Source organism: Palaemon carinicauda, chromosome 4 (assembly GCF_036898095.1).
Source record: "Palaemon carinicauda isolate YSFRI2023 chromosome 4, ASM3689809v2, whole genome shotgun sequence".
Classification (NCBI taxonomy): domain Eukaryota; kingdom Metazoa; phylum Arthropoda; class Malacostraca; order Decapoda; family Palaemonidae; genus Palaemon; species Palaemon carinicauda.
In genome coordinates, this window is record NC_090728.1 from 194,861,717 (window position 1) to 194,882,686 (window position 20,970).

At 46.4% G+C, this 20,970-nt stretch overlaps 1 protein-coding gene across 1 annotated transcript; it reads right to left on the minus strand.

Moving 5' to 3' along the window:
- Positions 1-1,471: 1,471 nt before the first annotated feature.
- On the minus strand, positions 1,472-3,621 carry LOC137639821 (uncharacterized). The gene is made up of 2 exons (XM_068372062.1): positions 3,244-3,621; positions 1,472-1,741 (listed from the first exon to the last, which is right to left on the minus strand). The coding sequence occupies exons 1-2, from the start codon at positions 3,619-3,621 to the stop codon at positions 1,472-1,474; spliced, it is 648 nt and encodes a 215-aa protein (XP_068228163.1).
- Positions 3,622-20,970: the final 17,349 nt, after the last annotated feature.

Here is a 20,970-nt window from a genome sequence, read left to right on the forward strand (position 1 = left end):
AAAAGAACCTTGCAGTTTGGTTTTAGGGTGTGAGAAACGAGAGACAGACCATAGTCGAGTGATGGTTTATTCACGAGACAGGTGAATGACATAGACATCTGCGGACAGAAAGGTAGCGTACTGCTGGGCAGGTGACTGACCGACCGCAGACTGGTGAGATTGTCTGGGCATTTGTGTTTCTTTGCATTAACATTCTAATAAATATAAAAGCCCAAGTTTAACATACAATAATGAATAATATATGAGATGAAAGAGCAGAGGATTTTACATTTGACAAAATAAACAACAATTATGTTATGTTAACAGGAAAATATATACAGGAGTGAAAGGAGAGCTGAATTGACAATGAAGCGTTTGAAGACGTTGTCCTTACAACTACTCCCCCAAAATACAATTATCAAAAGAACTTTTAATGATTGTATGAGAGAAAAAATGGATTATCACAACAAACAAAATTGAATGAATATTGAACATTGAAATATACATTAGCCTCTGTAGAGAGACGGGGTTGTAGGCGTCGTCGCCGTCGGGACACTAGCGTTGATAGGCCGCTATCTGCAAATAGTGAGCGCTATCGAGTTGACCAGGCATCCCCGGATTTGGTGAAGCATGGACCAATGGCTGGTGATCCGTCTGGATGGCAAATGGGGTTCCCTCTAGCAGGTACGTGAAGTGTCTGACTGCGAGGTACACCACCAGGAGCTCACGGTCGAAGGTGCTGTAGCGTGTCTGGTGTTTTCAATTCCCTGCTGAAAAAGGCAAGTGGTTGTGCTTCAGAACGGAACAGCAGGCTATGTTGCCATCTGTAGTTAGTCTAAGAGGGCCCCTGGGGTCCTGATAGGCTACAATTGTAGCCTTGCAGAGAGCAGCCTTCGTCAGCTCGAAGGCTTCTTTTGGTTTCTCCATCAGGAAGTTTAGTAGGGGGCGTCATCAGGCCAGCAATGTTGGGAAGGAACCTCCTGTAGTAATTTGACATACCGATGAATTCTTAAAGAGATTTCATGGAGGTTGGCGTGGGAACCTTGTTGATGGCGTCGACCTTTGATGCCTCGGGGTGCATGCCCTTTTTCGATAATTCATGCCCCAGGAAATCCACCTTCTCGTCCCCAAAAGTGCATTTATGGAAACACACTACGAGGCTATTTTCCTGAAGTCACTTCAAGACCGCCCTCACGTGCCCTAGGTGTTCTTCCTGTGACTCAGAGAAAACGAGGATATCGTCAATGTAGACAGTGCAGAAGGGCAGGTCCCCCAGGATGCTATCCATCAGATGCTGGAAAGTCGCCCCAGCGTTTCTCAGGCCGAACGTCAAGTATGAGAAGATATAGGACCCAAATGCAGTGCTGATAGCTGTCTTGGGGATGTCGTCAGGATGCACGGCTACCTTGAAGTAGGACTTCAGGAGGTCCATCTTGGGGAAGATTGTGGCCCCATGGAGGGCCCCAGGAAGATCATGCAAGTTGGGAAGGAGCTAGTGGTAGAGCATCGTAACCAGATTCATATACCTGCAGTCGTCACAAGGCCTCCAGCTGCCGTCGGGTTTCTTGACCATGTGAAGTGGGGAGGCGCATGGGCTGGACGCCTTTTTGTAGATTTCCATGCGCTTCATCTCGAGGGAGGCGCGCTTAGCATCTTGTAGTTGCTGTGGTGGAAGACGCCTGAATTTGCAGTGCGTAGGAGGACCTGTCGTCTCGATGTGGTGGTATATTCCATGTTTGGCGGGAACCCTTCTGTTGATTTCCTTTGGTAGAAATATTTACAGTAGAGTAGTTGTGGTATTCAGATAACAGTATGTACACAAACAACTAAACAAGTACAGTAGTTAGCATAAACATCCCCCTTTCTTTGGGTTTTAACAAAAATAAGAAACTAAACAAATTGATACAACATAAAATTAGGAACAAGTAGGATACATTATAAACAATAAAATACAAAAAAAATAAATTATTCGCCCTTCATGTTTTCTTGCAGACGAGCTGATCTTCTTGGCAATTTAGGCATGTCGCAAATATGATGATAGCTTGTTTGGTCATCATTAATGTTTGTTTCCCTCAATTTACTAGTTTCTTCCATTTCTGGTAATGCCGATGAATCCTGTGTAGTTGGACGGATATGAATTCTATTTCTTCTATAAATTCCTCCTTCCTTTCCTTCAATTATACAGGATCGGTTTCCTTGTGCATGGCTAATGAGCCCTTTTTCCCAACCCTTCTTGTCTGGATCTTGATAATATACAGGTTGCCCCTCATTTAATGGTGTCATATCTCATGCAGTTTTATCATAATATTTCTTTATGGATTCTCTCCGGGTTTCCCTGGATTGTCATTTGTCGTAATTTCAGGAATTATCGACCGTAATTTACGTCTGAACATCATCTGAGCTGGACTTAAGTTAGAGTCTTGACGTGGTGTATTTCTTAGCTCTAGTAACGCCAAATATTGATCTTTTCCATCTGCATGTGTCTTCTTCATCATATTTTTTACTATTTTAACTGCCGCTTCAGCTTTCCCATTTCCTTGAGATGACATCCTGTGCTATATACCCCACTCTTTAACAAAAACTTTAAACTGAAACGAGCTGAATTGTGGTCCTCCATCGGACACTAATTGGGTAGGAATACCGTATCTAGCAAACATCTTTTTGATTATCGCTATCACATTATTTGAAGTTGTTGACGTTAGAAACTCTACTTCAGTGAATGAGGAATAATAATCAACAATGACTAAATAATTTCTGCCATTAATCTCAAACAAATCTAATCCAATTTTAATCCAGGGTCTGCCTCCGTCATCAACATTCATCAACGATTCCTTCTGGTTTCGAGGTTTAAACTGCTGGCAAATGTCACATGAAGTGACCATTTGCTTTATTTCTTTCGACATCCCTGGCCAGAATATTGCATCTCTTGCGCGTCGCATCATGCTATTGTAGCCAGGATGAGCTACATGAAGTTTCGTTTTGATTGAATGTCGTAGTTTACTAGGAATCAGTATACGAGTTCCCTTTAGAATAATGGCGTCTTGGTAACTCATGGAATCTCTAAAATCGAAGTAAGGCTTTAATACTTCCGGAATTTTGTCTTTGCGATCAGGCCATCCTACCTTGATTACGGACAATAATTCTTGCAGCTCTTCGCCATTTGTGGTGGCGTCTCTTACTTCCTTTAAAACTGAATTGGGGTAATTTTTCAGTGAATCTATCATCCTTACCAATTGTTTTTTGAACGACTGCCATTTGACTAACCCATTCAGTTGGTTCAGTCTCCGGAATCAAAACTCCTCTTTTCACAAGAGAGTGTAACTCTCTTTGAACCTTTGATTTTACTGCAATGGGTAAACGTCGGCACGGTAATATTCTTGCTGGTAATGTAGAATCTACATCAAGTTTAACCTCTCCAAGGTCACCAAGGTCGCTCATCTCATGGTCTATGTCAATTTTTGATACAAATGCTTTACCATTGACAAACACGAATCCTATCTCTTGACATGTCTTTGACCCAAGTAAACACATTAGGTCATTTGAAATCACAATGAAGGTTACGCTTATAATTTCATCATTATTGGGGTTCTTCACATTCAATGTCGTCTCGCCAATGGGTGAAAGCTTGGATTTATTCCACATGGCGAGTTTCACAGACGTTGGTCGCACTTGATCCCTTTTGACATACCTTTGACATATTGCATTCACGTCAACACCCGTATCAAAATGAAATCTAACCTCGGTATCGTTTACAATTAGTAACGCAGTTAATCTATTTGAATTTTTCATTGCAACCGGTGCCATCCACATGTAATGATCGTAGCCTTCATCTGCCTCTTCGTTCTTCTCTTTAACAATTTTAACAGTTTTCTTACACACAGCTTTGAAATGATTTCTTCCTTTACATGCTTCACAGACTTTTCCCCATGCTGGGGATTTTGATTTTTCAAATTCATGCTTATACCCACAAAATCGACACTTCACGGCATATGTCCATATTTTTTGAGTCCGTAAACTCCTTATTAAAGGAACCATCTGTAGTTTTGGTTCTCCAATTGTTCACCTTATTAACAATCTCAGATCTAACTTCGCACATTTCTTTAGCACAATTTATGGTTGCTTCATAAGCCAAACATATCTCGACAGCTTTTTCTAAATTTAGGTTTCTTTCTCGAAGTAGCAGCTCCTGTAGTTTCCCTGTCACTGAAAAGACAATTTTATCCGTTATCATTCGCTCTTTTTCTTGAAAATTACATTTATCGGCCTGAACCTTGAGTTCTATCAAAAATAAATTAAATGGCTGTTTGTATGCAATTTTCCAAAACCTGAAGGACTGTAACACTTCACTAGTACGAGGACACCAATACTCTTCTAATCTCCTAATTACATCATCAAGATTATCTTTCTGCTCCTCTGTTTCAGAATTAAACTGGTCAAATATTTCTACTATTTGTGGTCCTGCGCAATGGAGTATAATTGCAACCTTCGTTTTCTTGGGTTTAGAACTAGCTCCGCTTCCTGTCATGTAGATGTCCACTTGTCTCCTCCATTTTTTTAAAGTATCAGCAAGATTATCATCCAAGGGATCTAGTGGTGGAGGCAAACGAAACATAGATTCAGCCATTTTCTTCAGGAAAACACGTTTTGTAACAATAGTCTTCTTTTTTTTTTCTTTTGGATTCTTTAAATAACAGCTGCTACCATGTTGATTTCCTTTGGTAGAAATATTTACAGTAGAGTAGTTAAGTTGTTTTCAGATAACAGTATATACACAAACGACTAAATAAGTAGTTAATATAAACACCTTCCAATTGACGAAGCTCAGGTTTGAAAACGTCGAGGAATTCCAGCAGCAGGTGCCCATACTCGTGGGGCGTGACAGGGCACACCCTGGGCAGGCTGGGCCTGCAGGAGAGGTGGTGGGACCAGTAGGTCCCTTGGTTGAAGAGTCGTTTGCGACGCACGTCTACTAGCAATCCGTGTTGGGCTAGGAAGTTGGCGCCCAGGAGAGGTACCCTGACGTCAGAGATCAGGAAAGGCCTGCTGTAGTCCTGGCCTATGAAGGTTATTTTCAATGTCCTCGTCCCATAGCAGGTGATGGGCCTGCCATTTGTGGCAACTAGGGCGGCCCCATTGTCTGATGGGAGACCGTGGTCATCCTTCGAAGGCGGGTACGTGGACACTATAGCACCGGAATCCACCAGCAACCTTTTTCCTGAGTTTGTATTGTGGATGTAGACACCCGTGTAGTTTGTGACGCACGTCTACTAGCAATCCGTGTTGGGCGAGGAAGTTGGCGCCCAGGAGAGGTACCCTGACGTCAGAGATCAGGAAAGGCCTGCTGTAGTCCTGGCCTATGAAGGTTATTTTCAATGTCCTCGTCCCATAGCAGGTGATGGGCCTGCCATTTGTGGCAACTAGGGCGGCCCCATTGTCTGATGGGAGACCGTGGTCATCCTTCGAAGGCGGGTACGTGGACACTGTAGCATCGGAATCCACCAGGAACCTTTTTCCTGAGTTTGCTTTGTGGATGTAGACACCCGTGTAGTTGGGCTTCACTGGTTGCACGGCTGCTTGTAGACGTAGTAGCCCACCTAGTTTTTGGGGTTGGATGCACTTTCGCGCCCTCTTCCCCCAATTCGATGGAAGTAGCACCACCTGGGTAGGTCAGTGCTCTTATGGTAGTGGTTCTGTCGTTGATGCTGTTGCTCCTGTTGTGGTTGCTACTGGTGTTGTTGATGCTGTCATTGCGGTGGGAGCTGAGGGCAGGAGTATTGGGGACTCCTGCTATGGACCGCATTGACCCCTGCTTCTTCTGGCTCCACAGAATGCTCCTCTGCCTCCTTCGTGATGGCGTTGACGCGGGTGGTGGCGGCATATTTGGCACCCTGACCCGCCAGGTGGAGTTTCTCAGCCTTTGCGACCTAGGATGGCGTGTCCAATTCCTCGCCGCCTTCTAACTGAGCGCGGATGCTTTGGGGAAGGTGACGGAGGAAGATCTCTCTTGACAGGCTTATCTTCTTGGGTCACCCATTGCTGTTGAGCTCGTCCAGCTGGTGGAGGTCCGTCAATTCGTCTCGGGCTGCTCTACGATGGGTGTCGCCGAGAGGGGCCGTCATTAGGTCGAGGGCGTGCTGGGCCCCCAAGATTACTGGTAGGTCATTGACTTCTGTCAGCTTCTTCAAGTTGCCGTATTTCATGGGTCCCAGCCTATGCTTCAGCCAGGAGGAAATTTCTTGAATGGGCCTAACACTAGCATCACCATCTCCATATTGGCCTTTTTTACTTTGTCGGTGATGTTGGCCAAACTGAAGTGGTACTCAGCACGTTGAAACCACTGTTGATGCGTCGGGTGTGAATACAGGTAACTGTAGTTTCTGTCCCATCAACACCTGTGTGGCCATTTGTCAGTTGCTTGATGATCACGCCGTGCCTCTCGGTTGTGAGGGGCGAGGTACTTTCGACGTCTGAGTCAGCCATCTGTTCTCACACTCCGAAACTCAGAGATGAGCCGTAGTAAGTCTGTGAATGGAGTAGGGGCTACAAGCAGTCAAGTAGAAGTAAATTGCCGTGACAAAATTGCTTTGGCAACGCCAGAATGCAAAAGTAGTTTGCGCCGTAATGGGTCCGTTTGTGGCATTGAGGTGATTGGAGTCGCTAGCACAAGCAATCTCTTTCGAGGTCGCCGTTATAAGTCTGATAAGGGAAACTCCATGGGTCACCAGTTGTGAGGAACGAAAGACAGACCATAGTCGAGTGATGGTTTATTCACAAGACAGGTAACATAGACTTCTACGGACGGAAAGGTAGTGTTCTGCTGGGCAGGTGACTGACCAACTGCAGAATGATGAGATTGGTTGGGCATTTGCGTTTCTTTATGTCAACATTCTGAAGAATGTAAAGCCCTAGTTTAATATAAAATAATGAATAATATATGAGAAGAAAGAGCAGTTGATTTTACACATGACAAAATAAACAACAATTATATTACGTTAGCAGGAAAATATATACAAGAGTAAAATGAGAGCTGAATTGACAATGAAGCGTTGTAAGACATCCTTTCAAGGGAATTCCTCCCACCAATGAGCAATTCTCCTGTTCTAAAGGACAAAAGGTTTGTATACACTTAAGAGCAAATAACAGATTTTATAAGTAATATGTATTTTTTAAAGCTATACAAACTTAAATCCTATCCATAACATTTCCCAACTCAACTACCACTCTCAGTTCTGGACCTAAGGTCAAAAGTGAGTAGACTGTGACAGGTGGGTTGATGGTGCATCTTCCTCACACCACATGTCATTAACCAACTACATACTATGTTAATGATTTCATGGCTGTTCCTTTTTGCACTAGAGCCATCTATTTTAGATAAAGCAGATTCATATAGCTAAGAAAATTACTGATTACAATTAAAATTTGATGTGTCCAAGTAAACTTACCTGTGATTATAGTCCGGGAATTTTAGCAAAATCGACCAAACTAATTTGCAGAAAGTTCAAACTTGGTACAGTTGTACACTGACCTACACTGATTAAGATGTTAAAGGTTCTTGTTTGGGCTCGGCCATGTCGTCCTGATGGAAGTTTCCTTTAGGTAGCTTTCTAAGGGATATTTGCTACAGTGATACTCCCAGAGAATTAACCATAGGTCTCCAGAATTCTAACTCGTGGCGCGAGTACCCTTAATATATCTTTAAGGATATCGCATAATATCAGGGGACGTATTTTTAGATACGACTCATAGCAATCTTCACCCCAAATAGATCTAACTCTTTGAGGGGGAAGAGAGGCGAACGAAAGGGGAGCCGTTATCAAGGTATCCGGTGGACCTGCTCTCCGTACTACTATGGGCCATCATTCGTTTGTCTGTAGCATTTAAGCTAAGTGCGCTCCCACGCTTTTCTCGGTGTTTGTCACGGATCTTTGGAATATTATCATGCAAATTCCAGCATCTTCATCCTCTGGAAAGTTGTGTATCTAATCTTTCCTGTGTATAATCTTAAGGCTCCCTTCTCACAGTTAAATTTGTATAATTTAAGTGTGTTTGGTTGAGTGTAGCCGACACCGGAGGCGCCCATTTTAAGACCGCTGTCGCACGTCATAAATGCATTTTATTTAGTCAGTAGTGCGACACTCCCGGTATTTAGCTATAAAAAATTTGAGCTAGTAAGGCAAATTATACTAGGGAAGATTTTGCATACAAATAATTATTCCTCTTCCGATATGTAAAGTTACTTTCGTATACGACGGGGACCCCGGTGGTACCAACCTTGGCCGCTGTCCCCACTAGCCTAACTCGTAATGTGTACGTTAGTAAAGTAATTCCCATTGTTTAACCTCATCGTATCGTTCCCTATTAATTCGCATGGGGACATATATCCCCTAGAATTTATGGATAAGGTTCAATATTTTTCTCTTTTAGAAAAAAGAGGCTAAACCCTTCCTCCCTCTCTGAGTTGCCACCATTACAAGCGACAACCCCTATCTTTCGTCATGTAAGGACACCGCTCCCTTCGTCGTCCAGAAAATCAAGAAACTGTTTATTTATTTGAATTTTCCTTTCGCCACACCGTGGTTTCCCATGTATATGTATTCCGCTCTATCAGAGCTACATTTTGACATATGTATTATTTCATTACATGTTTCTGTTAACTCATAATTCGTATATTTATAAGTGTAAGAAAACACATATATTTTGGCTGGCAATTCGATCTGATTTGGCGCTAGCGCCATCCTACCTTTCCGTCCGCACCTTGTAATATACTCCCACGCACATTTGAATAAAGTAACAGTTGATCTTGGTGACGCTTGTCTCACTGTCCTTACAACTGGTGACCCCGGAGTTGAAAGTAGCATCAGCGGTTTTGGCTTTGCCATTAACGGACTTATTACGGCCGTGCTACCTTCTCTATACTCCGTTACCTTAGGCGTGAGCCTGCCTTTGGTTCTCCCACACTTCGGTGCATGTAAGGCAGTAGGATGAGCTTAACCAACATATCAACTTCTCACCTCTTCGCCGACTCGTCGTCTGGCCACGATGCAGGAAGCAACACGCCCATCGCACCCAACGGCCTCGCCTCCACGCCCAAAGTCAAACTGCCGCCCTTTTCTCAACACAACACCGCTTCCTGGTTCCTGAGAGCAGATGTACTCTTCCGCGTCGCTAGACTCAGCGACTCCTGCGCCAAGGCTGACATAGTTCTCACCTCCATACCTGAAGAGGTATTCGACAAGATTTCCCCATGGCTCGACGCCCAGGCCGGCCAAGTTTCATACGACGACCTGAGAACGAAACTCATCGGTATCTACTCCCTCTCCGTCTCAGCAAGGGCACAGAAAGTCCTGGACCTCGCCGGCAAGCCCATGGGTGACACCTCTCCTGTCGAGGCGCGGGACGAGTTATCCGGCCTGCTTATGCTCCCCGAAACAGACAGCAACGGCCGACGACGTGAGATTAGCTTATCTTGCGAGATCTTTCTTCGGCGCCTACCACAGGACGTAAGGGCCCAATTGACAGACGTCGACACGCTCCCGATGAACGAACTCCTGTCGAAGGCTCAGAAGCTCCACGAGGCCTCCAAAGCATCTCGCCTCGGAGCATCATCGTCAGCACCGCCTTCGTTCTCCTCCTTCAGCAGCTGCTCTTCCATAGACTCTTCGGCAACGGCCCCTGAGGACGACGAGATCAACGTTCTATCAAGAAAGAAACCGCCGCAACCAAGTCGACCGATCCCTAGGACTAACCCAGCATGGTGCTTCTACCACCAACAGTTCGGCAGCGACGCCAAGAAATGTAGAGCACCATGCAGTTTCCCTAGAAGATGACGCCAAAAGCATCCACCTGCCACCATCGCAGCCGCAGTTAACCAAAACAAGAATGGTTTCTATATTATTATTATTATTATTATTAAATGCTAAGCTACAACCCTAGTTGGAAAAGCAGGATGCTATAAGCCCAGGGGCCCCAACAGGGAAAATAGCCCAGTGAGGAAAGGAAATAAGGAAATAAGGAAAAATAGAACATTTTAGGAATAGTAACAATATTAAAATAAATATTTCCTATTTAAACTATAAAAACTTTAACAGAACAAGAGGAAGAGAAACTAGATAGAAAAGTGTGCCCAAGTGTACCCTCAAGCAAGAGAACTCTAACCCAAGGCAGTGTAAGACCAAGGTACAGAGGCTATGGCACTACCCAAGAAGAGAGAACAATGGTTTGATTTTGGAGTGTCCTTCTCCTAGAAGAGCTGCTTACCATAGCTAAAGAGTCTCTTCTACCCTTACCAAGAGGAAAGTAGCCACTGAACAATTACAGTGCAGTAGTTAACCCCTTGGGTGAAGAAGAATTGTCTAGTAATCACAGTGTTGTCAGGTGTATGAGGACAGAGGAAAATCTGTAAAGGATAGGCCAGACTATTCGGTGTCTGTGTAGGCAAAGGGAAATAACCGTAACCAGAGAGAAGGGTCCTATGTAGTACTGTCTGGCTAGTCAAAGGACCCCATAACACTCTAGCGGAAGTATCTCAACGGGCGGCTGGTGCCCAGGTCAACCTACTACCTACAATATATACCTATATCCTCGATACCATTTCCAACCGTAGACTCATGGTAGACACCGGCGCAATGCAGTCAACGTTCCCACCTTCCAAGTCCGACCTAGACCGTGGTCCCGACAAAAACGTTCCCTCACTCATCGCCGTCAACGGATCTCCCATACGGTGCTATGGGATCAGGACCCTCAAGATATCTATCATGGGCCGTTCGTATTCTTGGCCCTTCGCTATCGCTGACGTCAATCGCCCCCTCCTCAGTGCGGATTTCCTCGCCCACCACGGACTCTTCGTCGATGTCGCTAATAAACGTCTCATCGGCACGGGAACCTGCCAGTCCCGCGCCCTAGAATACGGCCCTGCAACAATGTCCGTATCCGCCGTAACGACGCACCCCTACGCCGACCTCCTACGAGATATTTCCCGAGGTTTTCAAGCCCGAGCTCCGACACTCGCCAGGTTCCCCGTCCAAGCACGGGATCTACCACCACATCACAACGACAGGACCTCCTACTCACGCCAAATTCCGCTGCCTCCCGCCCCAGAAACTGAAGGATGCCAAATGCGCCTTCGAGGACACGGAACGCATGGGTATCTGTAAGAAAGCATCGAGCCCCTGGGCATCGCCCATACACATGATAAAAAAGCCGGACGGGTCCTGGAGACCTTGCGGCGACTACAGGCGCCTCAACCTCATCACAACGCCCGATCACTACCCACTGCCCAACATGCAGGACCTAACGAACGCATTGCACGGCGCAAAGTATTTTACCAAGATGGACCTCCTCAAGTCTTACTTCCAGGTCCCCGTATTTCCGGAAGACATCCCGAAAACTGCCGTTGTAACGCCGTTTGGATCCTACACCTTCGCATACTCAACCTTCGGTCTACGCAACACCGGGGCGACCTTCCAACGACTAATGGATAGCATTCTGGGTGACCTACCTTTCTGCGTCTGCTACGTCGACGACATCCTGATATTCTCGAAAACCAAGGAGGAACACCGGAGGCACATCCGCACCGTCCTCAAACGCCTACAGGAGAACGGCCTGGTCGTACGTTTCGACAAATGCACGTTCGGTGCGGAAGGAGTGGATTTCCTTGGTCACCGCGTATCCTCGTGCGGGGTAAAACCCATGACAACCAAGGTCGACGCCATCAGAAAGTTCCCGATACCTACGACCATCCGCCAACTTCAGGAGTTCCTGGGGATGGTCAATTACTACAGGCGCTTCATCCCCAACATCGCACAAACCCTGTCACCCCTCGACAACGTCCTGAAAGGAAAAGCGAAAAAACTCGAGTGGGGTTTGCTCCAGCAACAGGCATTCGCCCGGACGAAGGATGCCCTCGCGAATGCCACCACCCTGGCTCATTTCGACGACAACGCGCCCCTGCGACTAACGACCGACGCCAGCAACGTCGCCTGTGGGGCTGTGCTGGAGCAACTCGTCGATGGTTCTCCTCGACCGCTGGCATTCTTCAGCAAGAAATTGAAACCCGCCGAAGTAAGATACAGCACCTTCGATAGGGAACTCCTTGCCGTCTACCTCGCCGTCCGCCACTTCAGGCACATCTTGGAGAGCACTCCCTTCACAATCGCGACGGACCATCAACCCCTCGTACACGCTTTCACGAAATTGACAGACGCATGGTCCTCCCAACAACAACGTCATCTCGCAACAATCGCCGAATTTGGGTGCACCATACGTTACGTCCCAGGAAAGAAAAAACCCAGTCGCGGACACCCTTTCAAGGATTGAAATTGACGCAATCCACCTGGGAATCGACTACGCCAATCTCGCAACCGAACAACGCACCGACCGAGAAGCACAGGATCACCTGACGGGGCCATCCGCGCTCAAGATAAGTGCGATTCCCCTCGGACCAGCAGGAGTAACTATTCTTTGCGACACCAGCACCGGCCGCCCACGTCCCTGGATACCAGCCTCCTGCAGAAGGAAAATATTCGATATCATCCATGGACTTTCTCACCCCTCAGGACGCACCACCGCTCGCCTTCTGTCTGAAAAGTTCGTCTGGCCAGGGATAAAAAAGGACACCCGGGAATGGGCGAAGTCATGCATCAACTGCCAGTCAAGCAAAGTCAGCCGTCACACCGAATCGGGGGTAGGCGATTTACCCCAGCCAAAAAGACGTTTCGGTCACGTACACATCGACGCCGTGGGACCATTGCCCCCTTCTGGATCTGCTCGCTACCTGCTTACGATCATCGATCGCTCCGCGAGGTGGTTGGAGGCATCGCCGATGACCGAAGCTTCGACTCAAGCATGCGCCGAAGCCCTCCTGTCAAGCTGGGTGAGCAGGTTTGGCGTTCTTGACGACATCACGACAGACAGAGGCCCCGCTTTCCTCTCAGAAATATGGCTCGCTTTGGCGAACCTGATGGGGATGACGCTCCACAGCACCACGGCATACAACCCCACGGCAAACGGCATGATCGAAAGAACTCACCGCGGCAAACGGCATGGTCGAAAGAACTCACTGCGGCAAACGGCATGGTCGAAAGAACTCACCGCGCCCTCAAGGCGTCCCTGATGGCGAGCTGCACCGACGGGGACTGGAAATCACGACTTCCTTGGGTACTCCTCGGCCTTCGCACCGCCCCTCGCTCAGACGGCGAACCTTCGCCCGCCGAAAAGGTTTACGGGGAGGCGCTTGCAGTTCCTGGCGAATTCTTTCCCTCATCAACCGACGACACGCAGCTGGATCACCTAAGGGACATCGCCAGGAAGTTCAGGCCATGTCTCAAAACTTACCAGGACAAACCAAGCACTTCAAGCCAAAAAACCTGGATGACTGCGGGTACGTTTTCGTCCGTGTCAACGCTCATCGACAACCACTAACTAGACCTTATCGAGGCCCCTACCAGGTAATTAAGAAGACAACGAAAGCCTTCCTTCTCGACGTCCATGGCCAAGAGGACTGGGTCTCAATAGACTGCGTGAAACCATCGTTTCTCGAAGGAAGCGACACCGCCTCTGCCGGACCTGGCAGATCCAGAGTGCCACCTCAAAACAAGGCACCCAACGAAAGAAAAATCATCAAACGACGACAAGAGGAAGAGATCCTTATGCCGACCGCCGGCGCGCCCCTCCGTTCAAAAACAAGAGGAACCCTCCGACGCCCGAAAAGATACGAAGATTGATTATCAGCCCTCTATGCTGCCCGATGTCTTTGGGGGGGGGGGGAGTACTTGTAAGGACACCACTCCCTTCGTCGTCCAGAAAATCAAGAAACTGTTTATTTATTTGAATTTTCCTTTCGCCACACCGTGGTTTCCCATGTATATGTATTCCGCTCTATCAGAGCTACATTTTGACATATGTATTATTTCATTACATGTTTCTGTTAACTCATAATTCGTATATTTGTAAGTGTAAGAAAACATATATTTTTGGCGGGCAATTCAATCTGATTTGGCGCCAGCGCCATCCTACCTTTCCGTCCGCACCTTGTAATATACTCCCACACACATTTGAATAAAGTAAAAGTTGATCTATGTGACGCTTGTCTCACTGTCCTTACAGTCATCGCCGTCGAGTAGTAAACGCCGGCTGGACTTAGATAGTCTTACACCGTCTGTCTTCTATGCCGCCGAGTATCCCAGCTTTGAAGTAAGATGGTAGCTCAGGATGTACTGTCTTGCAGCCGACAATGTCACCGACGGGAATCTTTGTTCCTCTGCTGCCCACGACGTCATCGGCACAGGAAGCCATGCTTCCTTAGTTTACAGCCGAAAGAAGGCGCTATACCTGCTACTGCCTTTCTCCCCTGTGAACTATAAGACCCTTTCCCCTCCCCCCTCTGTCCTTTAGTGTCGGCCTAACTGTGACAACATTCTTTCGCCAGTATTCTGACAGTCATCCCAGCTTGTCGGGTTGACTACGTTGCCGGCCAGAACACTACTAGCGGCGGTTAGGTTGACGGCTGCTGGTGGGAAACTCATTATACTGTCAAGAATTCTTCAGTCCTCTCTTGGCCTGCCATCCACAAACCTTGCAACCGGCAGTACAGCCGGCGGCAAAAGTTGTGGATGGTTGGAAGCTAGAATCAGATGCATTCCTCCTCTTCCATTAGAACTCTCATTCTGGCAAGGAGACAGTAGGCAGCAGTAGCCCTCCTACATTACCAATTATTGTGCTAAACCATAATAATAGGAAATCCTCCTTTCCATTCTTTCTCTCTCGCTATCAGTTAGTGTCGCCAGGCATTAGCCTAACCCCGGTAGTATACTGGTAAAACTACAGTATACAACAATACAGTACCTGGTAAAACTACACTATACAACAATACAGTAGTACAAGTATTTCTAACATACTGTGTGTATCCTATCACAGTCTATTGTTGGGACTGCATAACATGTTGAGGTTGAAGTAATCCCTCAACACCGTGATGAATCCTTTGATTATCGGGACACTTATGAAACACCGTTTATTATTAATATTTTACAGGTGGAGAAGTTAGTATAAATATGCACTAACTCTGGCTCTACGTTAGGGAGTTGTTCCACCCTGTATTTTCCCTTATAAGTAATTTGAATATTGATATTGACAGAGGTCTCAGCGATTGCCTGGGAGAGGAAACACAGATATTTGTCTTCCCTATTTTCTTTCTAGCTTATTATCCTAAGCTATTAAATATAATAGTAAGTATTACCATTAAAAGTATGCATTTATATCAACGATATAAACAACTGTATACTCATTTCACCCTTTTCCTTTACAGGAGGAGCCAATGGTGATGTGTGCAGTTGTTTTGCAACCACAAGAATAAGGACTTTTGTGGGCATACAATGTGCAGGTCGCATGCCCCCTGCTGCATCGTATCTGGATTCCTGAGGTACTGGGACCCAAAGGGTTGCTCCAACTGCTCGACCTTGCAGACCAACGGATTTGGAGAAGATATCCCTGCCACCACGAAGGCAAGGGATACAGCAAGGGAAACCCTTCGAAGGTGGGTAAGAAGGTTCCAGAAGAACTCTCCGGGACCTTACCATCCTAACGAATCTCTTAGGTGCCTTTGTTCCTAAGGCTCAATCCAGTGCGGTAGTACCCCAGGAACAGGTCCAGCCTCCCTTCATTCAACTGAAAATGGACGCGGACATCAATAAGGCACTTGAAGGCATGGACATCCACCAAGAATGGATATCGGAGGTGTCCACCGACACCAAACAGGACCTTCTGCAAGAAGGACCTGAAGAAGAAGTGATTCAACCACCAACGGAGGAAGAAGGATCCGTTTTGACGGTGACTGAGGACCCCCAGTTCACTGTGACGGCATATCAACCTATGCCGTCAACCTCTTCAGCCCCAACTCCCCAACTGACTACACAGGTCGACAGGAGCAAGGCGCTCCTAGAGTCGATCCAGCAGATGTTGGCAGTGTTCTGGAAGGAACAAGAAGAGATATAGCAAAATCTCAAAGAGACAAAGAGAGAGGTACAGGAAGGGAAATACCCTGGACTTCCAGGGGCTCTGCTAAGCCCCTTAAAGTATCTGACCTCCCTCACTGCTCCAAAACCAACCCCGGGAGGTATACGGAGCACATGCCCGTGATGAATGGGAAGCTTTACATCTCCGAGAAGTTGGGGGCCAAACCCCTTGAAGATCTTCAATTCTGGCCCAGCTTTTCAGCGTACCCAGATTGCTACGTGAGACTGCGAGATGAACCTGCATCCCGCAAGGAGACGGTACCCAAGGAAGTCATTGTATTCGAACATGACAAGGCACAAGCCATCCTAACCAAGACCCTGAAAGGAGCCGGATATACCAACTCCAAAGTCTCAGCATTGAGCAAGAACCACCCAACCTTCATTGTTCCTTCCTCCAGAGGTTTCCCCTTTTCGGTGAAAGCCCTTGACTGTGTCATGAAAGCAGTCGAAGAGGGCAAACCCTGCCCAGTTCTAGAGGAATGCAAACCATTATCTCTAGCCATGCCCACCTGCGAGGAGAAGTGGAAAGAAGTACATCTAACCTTCTCCGTCTCAAAGTAGGATCCGGAGATAGCAGGCCAGCAGTTTAATGAGAACCTTCCAAAGTTGCCAGACCATCTTTTGAGAAGGGAACAGGAGACGAAAGAAAGACTTGCCGCTTCCTTGTCTCATCAGAACTGCCTGGAAATGTGTGCAGGCCTAACTAATGCCCCAGACATGTACATGGTCTTAGCCAAGTCCCACATGGGTACCCTTGTGAAGGACTTATATGCCTTCATCAGATCAAGGAGGACCTGTAGAGAGCATGTCTTCACCGCAGCAATGGTAAAACACGAACCCAGAAAGCTGATCTCATCATGCATCTGGAGCAAAGTCCTTTTCCCACAGGAAGTGGTCCAAAAAGTCATTGCCAAAGTCGCCACAGAGAATAGGAACCTTCTCCAAAAATGGAGCATGTCTTCAAAAAGGAAATCATCCTCAGTCAGTGGCCCCCAGCCTAAGAACAGAAAGGCAAAGAGACCATGTAGACCTGCACAACTTCCGGCTGTGACCATGGCCACAGTGCCTCAAATGGTAACCTAGCTGCAAACTACCTTCCAGATGGTCCCTCAGCAGCTGGTAGCCCAGTCATCTTTCTTCTACCCAGGTTTTGAGAGGCACACAACCACCTTTCGGCCCTACAAAGGTAAAGGCCCGAAAAGAGGCTCCTCCGGAAACCCGTCAAGGGGTAGAGGAGGATGCGGTCACGGAAATAAGTCCTCAGGAACCTCTAAGCAATAAGTGGTCCCAGGTAGGAGGCAGACTTTTCCACTTTCGGGATCGTTGGACCTTCGATCCCTGGGCCCACAGCCTAATCATGAATGGACTCGGTTGGAAATGGAACAAAATTCCACCCCCTTTTCCAGAATTCTTCCAACACTCTGCCCCCTTGTTGGAAGAATATACCTCAGAACTCTTGAACAAGAAGGTAATAAGGAAAGTGAAGTCCATCAGATTCCAGGGAAGGCTGTTGTGTGTTCCCAAGAAAGACTCGGACAACCTCAGAGTCATTCTAAACTTGTCTCCACTCAACAAGTTCATTGAGAATAACAAGTTCCGGATGCTTACCTTGCAACACATAAGGACCCTTCTACCAAAAGGAGCATACAGTCTCAATAGACCTGGCAGATGCTTATTGGCACCTGCCAGTCAGTCGGCCCCTTTCCTCCTACCTAGGATTCAGGATACAGAAGACATAATATGTCTTCACAGCCATGCCCTTTGGGTTAAGCAAGGCCCAAGGATATTCACAAAGCTAGCAGATACAATCGTCCAACAACTACGCTCCAAAAAAGTTCAGGTAGAAACATACCTGGACGATTGGCTGGTGTGGGCAGCATCCAAGACTACTTGTTTGCAAGCGGCCTGGGCTTCAAGATCAACCGCAAGAAATCTCACCTTTCTCCAGCTCAGAAGTTTCAATGGTTAGGAATCCATTGGAACTTACAGTCACGCCACCTCTCCATTCCATTAAAGAAGAGGAGAGAGATAGCGGGATCTGTCAAGAGACTAAACCAACACAAGAGGATTTCAAGACGCCAACAGGAAAGAGTATTGAGCTCTCTCCAGTTTGCAGCAGTGACAGACCCGGTGCTAAAAGCAACGTTAAAGGATGCGTCAGGAGTCTGGAGAAGATACGCATCAAATGCTCGAAGAGATCAACGAAGATTGACCCCGACCCGATTGCGCACGCTATTAAGGAGGTGGTCAACAGGCAAGAGCCTAGTACGAACAATCCCCTTGCAACCACCACAACCGTCAGTGGTGATACACACAGACGCCTCCCTGGAAGGATGGGGAGGCCATTCGAAAGAAAGGAAAGTGCAAGGGAATTGGTCGCACCAGTTCAAAACTTTTCACATCAACATCTTGGAGGCTATGGCAGTCTTCCTATCGTTGAAGAAACCATCCCCTCGCAAAGCAGTCCACATCAGACTGGTCCTGAACAACAAAGTGATAGTAAAATCGACAAGGCTCGAGATCACCTCACATCAATCACGTGATGTTAGCCATCTTCCACCTGGCAAGGAAGAGAAGATGGCATTTATCAGCAGTTCACCTTCAAGGGTTCCGCAATGTGACGGCGGACGGTCTATCCAGGCGAAAGCCGATAGAGACAGAATGGTCCCTAGACGCAGACTCATTCTCCGTCATCTTGGAAAAAGTCCCAGAACTGCAGATCGACCTCTTCGCAACGAGCGACAACAAGAAACTACCTCGTTATGTAGCCACTTACGAGGACCCTCAAGCAGAATCGATAGATGCCATGTCTCTCGACTGGAACAGATGGAATCAGATCTACTAGTTTCCACCAACCAATCTCCTGCTAAAAGTCCTCAACAAGCTAAGATCCTTCAGAGGAACAGCTGCAGTAGTGGCCCCCAAATGGCCTAGAAGCAATTGGTTCCCTCTAGTTCTAGAAATGAAACTGAAGCTATTTTCTCTGCCGAACCTAGTTTTATCCCAACTGGTTCAGAAGTCGACTGTTTACATTTCATCCTTGAACACCAACAACCCACATCTCATGATATTTTTCGCCCTAGCAGCGAAGAAAAGGTTTGGAATCTCAAAGGACAAAATCGACTTCATCGAAGAATACAAGTCAAGTTCAACTAGTAGACAATACGAATCGTTGGAAGAAGTGGGTTTCCTTTGTGAAAGCAAGGAAACCAACAGAAATATCAATAGACCTCTGTCTTTCTTTCTTCATCCACCTACACGAACAAGGCCTGGCTTCCACCACAATAACTGCATGTAAGTCGGCTTTGACTAGACCTCTTCTGTACGCCTTTCAGGTGGACCTCTCAGGTGAAATCTTCAATAAGATACCAAAAGCATGCGCTAGACTCAAGCCGGCAACCCCTCCAAAGCCCACAACATGATCGTTGGACAAAGTCTTGCACTATGCTTTGAATCTGAACAATGAGGATTGCACCCTAAAGGATCTAACACAGAAAGTTATATTTCTGTTTGCAATAGCCTCAAGGGCTAGAGTTAGGTAAATAGTGGCCTTATCCAGAAATGAAGGCCATATTCAGTTCCTGGACACAGGAGAACTGAATCTCTTCCTTGATTTTGCCTTTCTCGCCAAGAACGAGCTGCTACCAAAAGGTGGGGTCCTTGAAGAATCTGCCCTCTGAAGGAAGATGTCTCTCTATGGCCAGTAGAGTGTCTCAAGGTCTATCTTCGAAGAACTTCAGACTTCAAGGAGGGACAGCCCTTCCGAGGCAAAACCTCAGGATCAAACTTATCCCTAAGACAACTGAGAGTGAAACTCACCTACTTTATTCGCAGAGCGGATCCTGACAGCACACCCGCAGGTCACGATCCAAGGAAAGTTGCTTCTTCGTTGAATTTCTTTCAACACATGGACTTTGAGAGGCTCCGCTCATATACAGGGTGGAAATCATCCAGAGTCTTCTATAAACATTATGCGAAGCAATTGCACGAGATAAAATACTTTGTGGTGGCAGCGGGTAGTGTCATAAAACCTGTCGTCTAGTGCTGCGATGAACAGTGGACTGTTTTGGGACTCAACAGTGCATCGGGTGCATAGGTATTAATACCTTTGAGTGAAAATCACTATGGTGATTAATAAACTGTTCTATACAGGTGCAGAATCTAACCAATAACACCAATGCCGTTTGAACATTTGAACACAGTGTTGATGCATATCCAACATCCGAGTGAAACTAGACAGGTTTAGCTTCACATTTATCTGAGTGGCATTTTTACAATGAATTCATATATGTATATTCTTTCCTTACAGGTCAGAAATATATATAACCATGATTTTTATATATGCAAGGTTAGACTCCTACTTATGATGTATACATTGACAATATATTTTGCATATGAAAATATATAGAAAAATGTATCTGCGTTTTCTTTTAACCCTCAGTAAATCAGATAAAAGAGTCCAGAGTTTTATTCTATTTCATTAAATAGAATCTTGATTGTACGGATGTCCAAAGCACAAAAAGGTAATCTCCAGAAAGTTTCCCTTGCGTCCTTACGGATATACAAACTTTGAATCCTTATAGTCAAAGTCGACATTTTCCCTGCGCAAGAAGCCCTAAGCTAGTTCCAAGCTTGGTGGATATGACAAATAACGGTAATGTCATATATACAGGCCTAGCAGACCATATAAGGAACTCATTCAAAGTAAAGGCACTAATACAAACCCGCAGATATAGTACTTTCAAGTTAATTCTCTGTTAAGCTTCCATCAGGACGACATGGCCGAGCCCAAAAAACGGATTTTGAGCAAAGCGAAAAATCTATTTTTGGGTGAGATAGCCATGTCGTCCTTATGGATCCACTCTTCTATCTTAAATGACCCCACCCGAAACTACTCTATCTGGGGCTATTCCAGCTTAACTGCAAGTTAGGAATGATGGCCTGTAATAGTACGGAGAGTAGGTCCACCGGATACCTTGATAAC

What these genes read in the sequence shown, in the direction of transcription:
- LOC137639821 (XM_068372062.1), bottom strand. Translation starts at nt 3,621, where the DNA reads ATGTGGAATAAATCCAAGCTTTCACCCATTGGCGAGACGACATTGAAT. An exon ending in AGACTGAACCAACTGAATGG is followed by an intron (nt 1,742 to 3,243) that starts GTTAGTCAAATG and finishes TTTCTACCAAAG; the next exon opens with GAAATCAACAGAAGGGTTCC.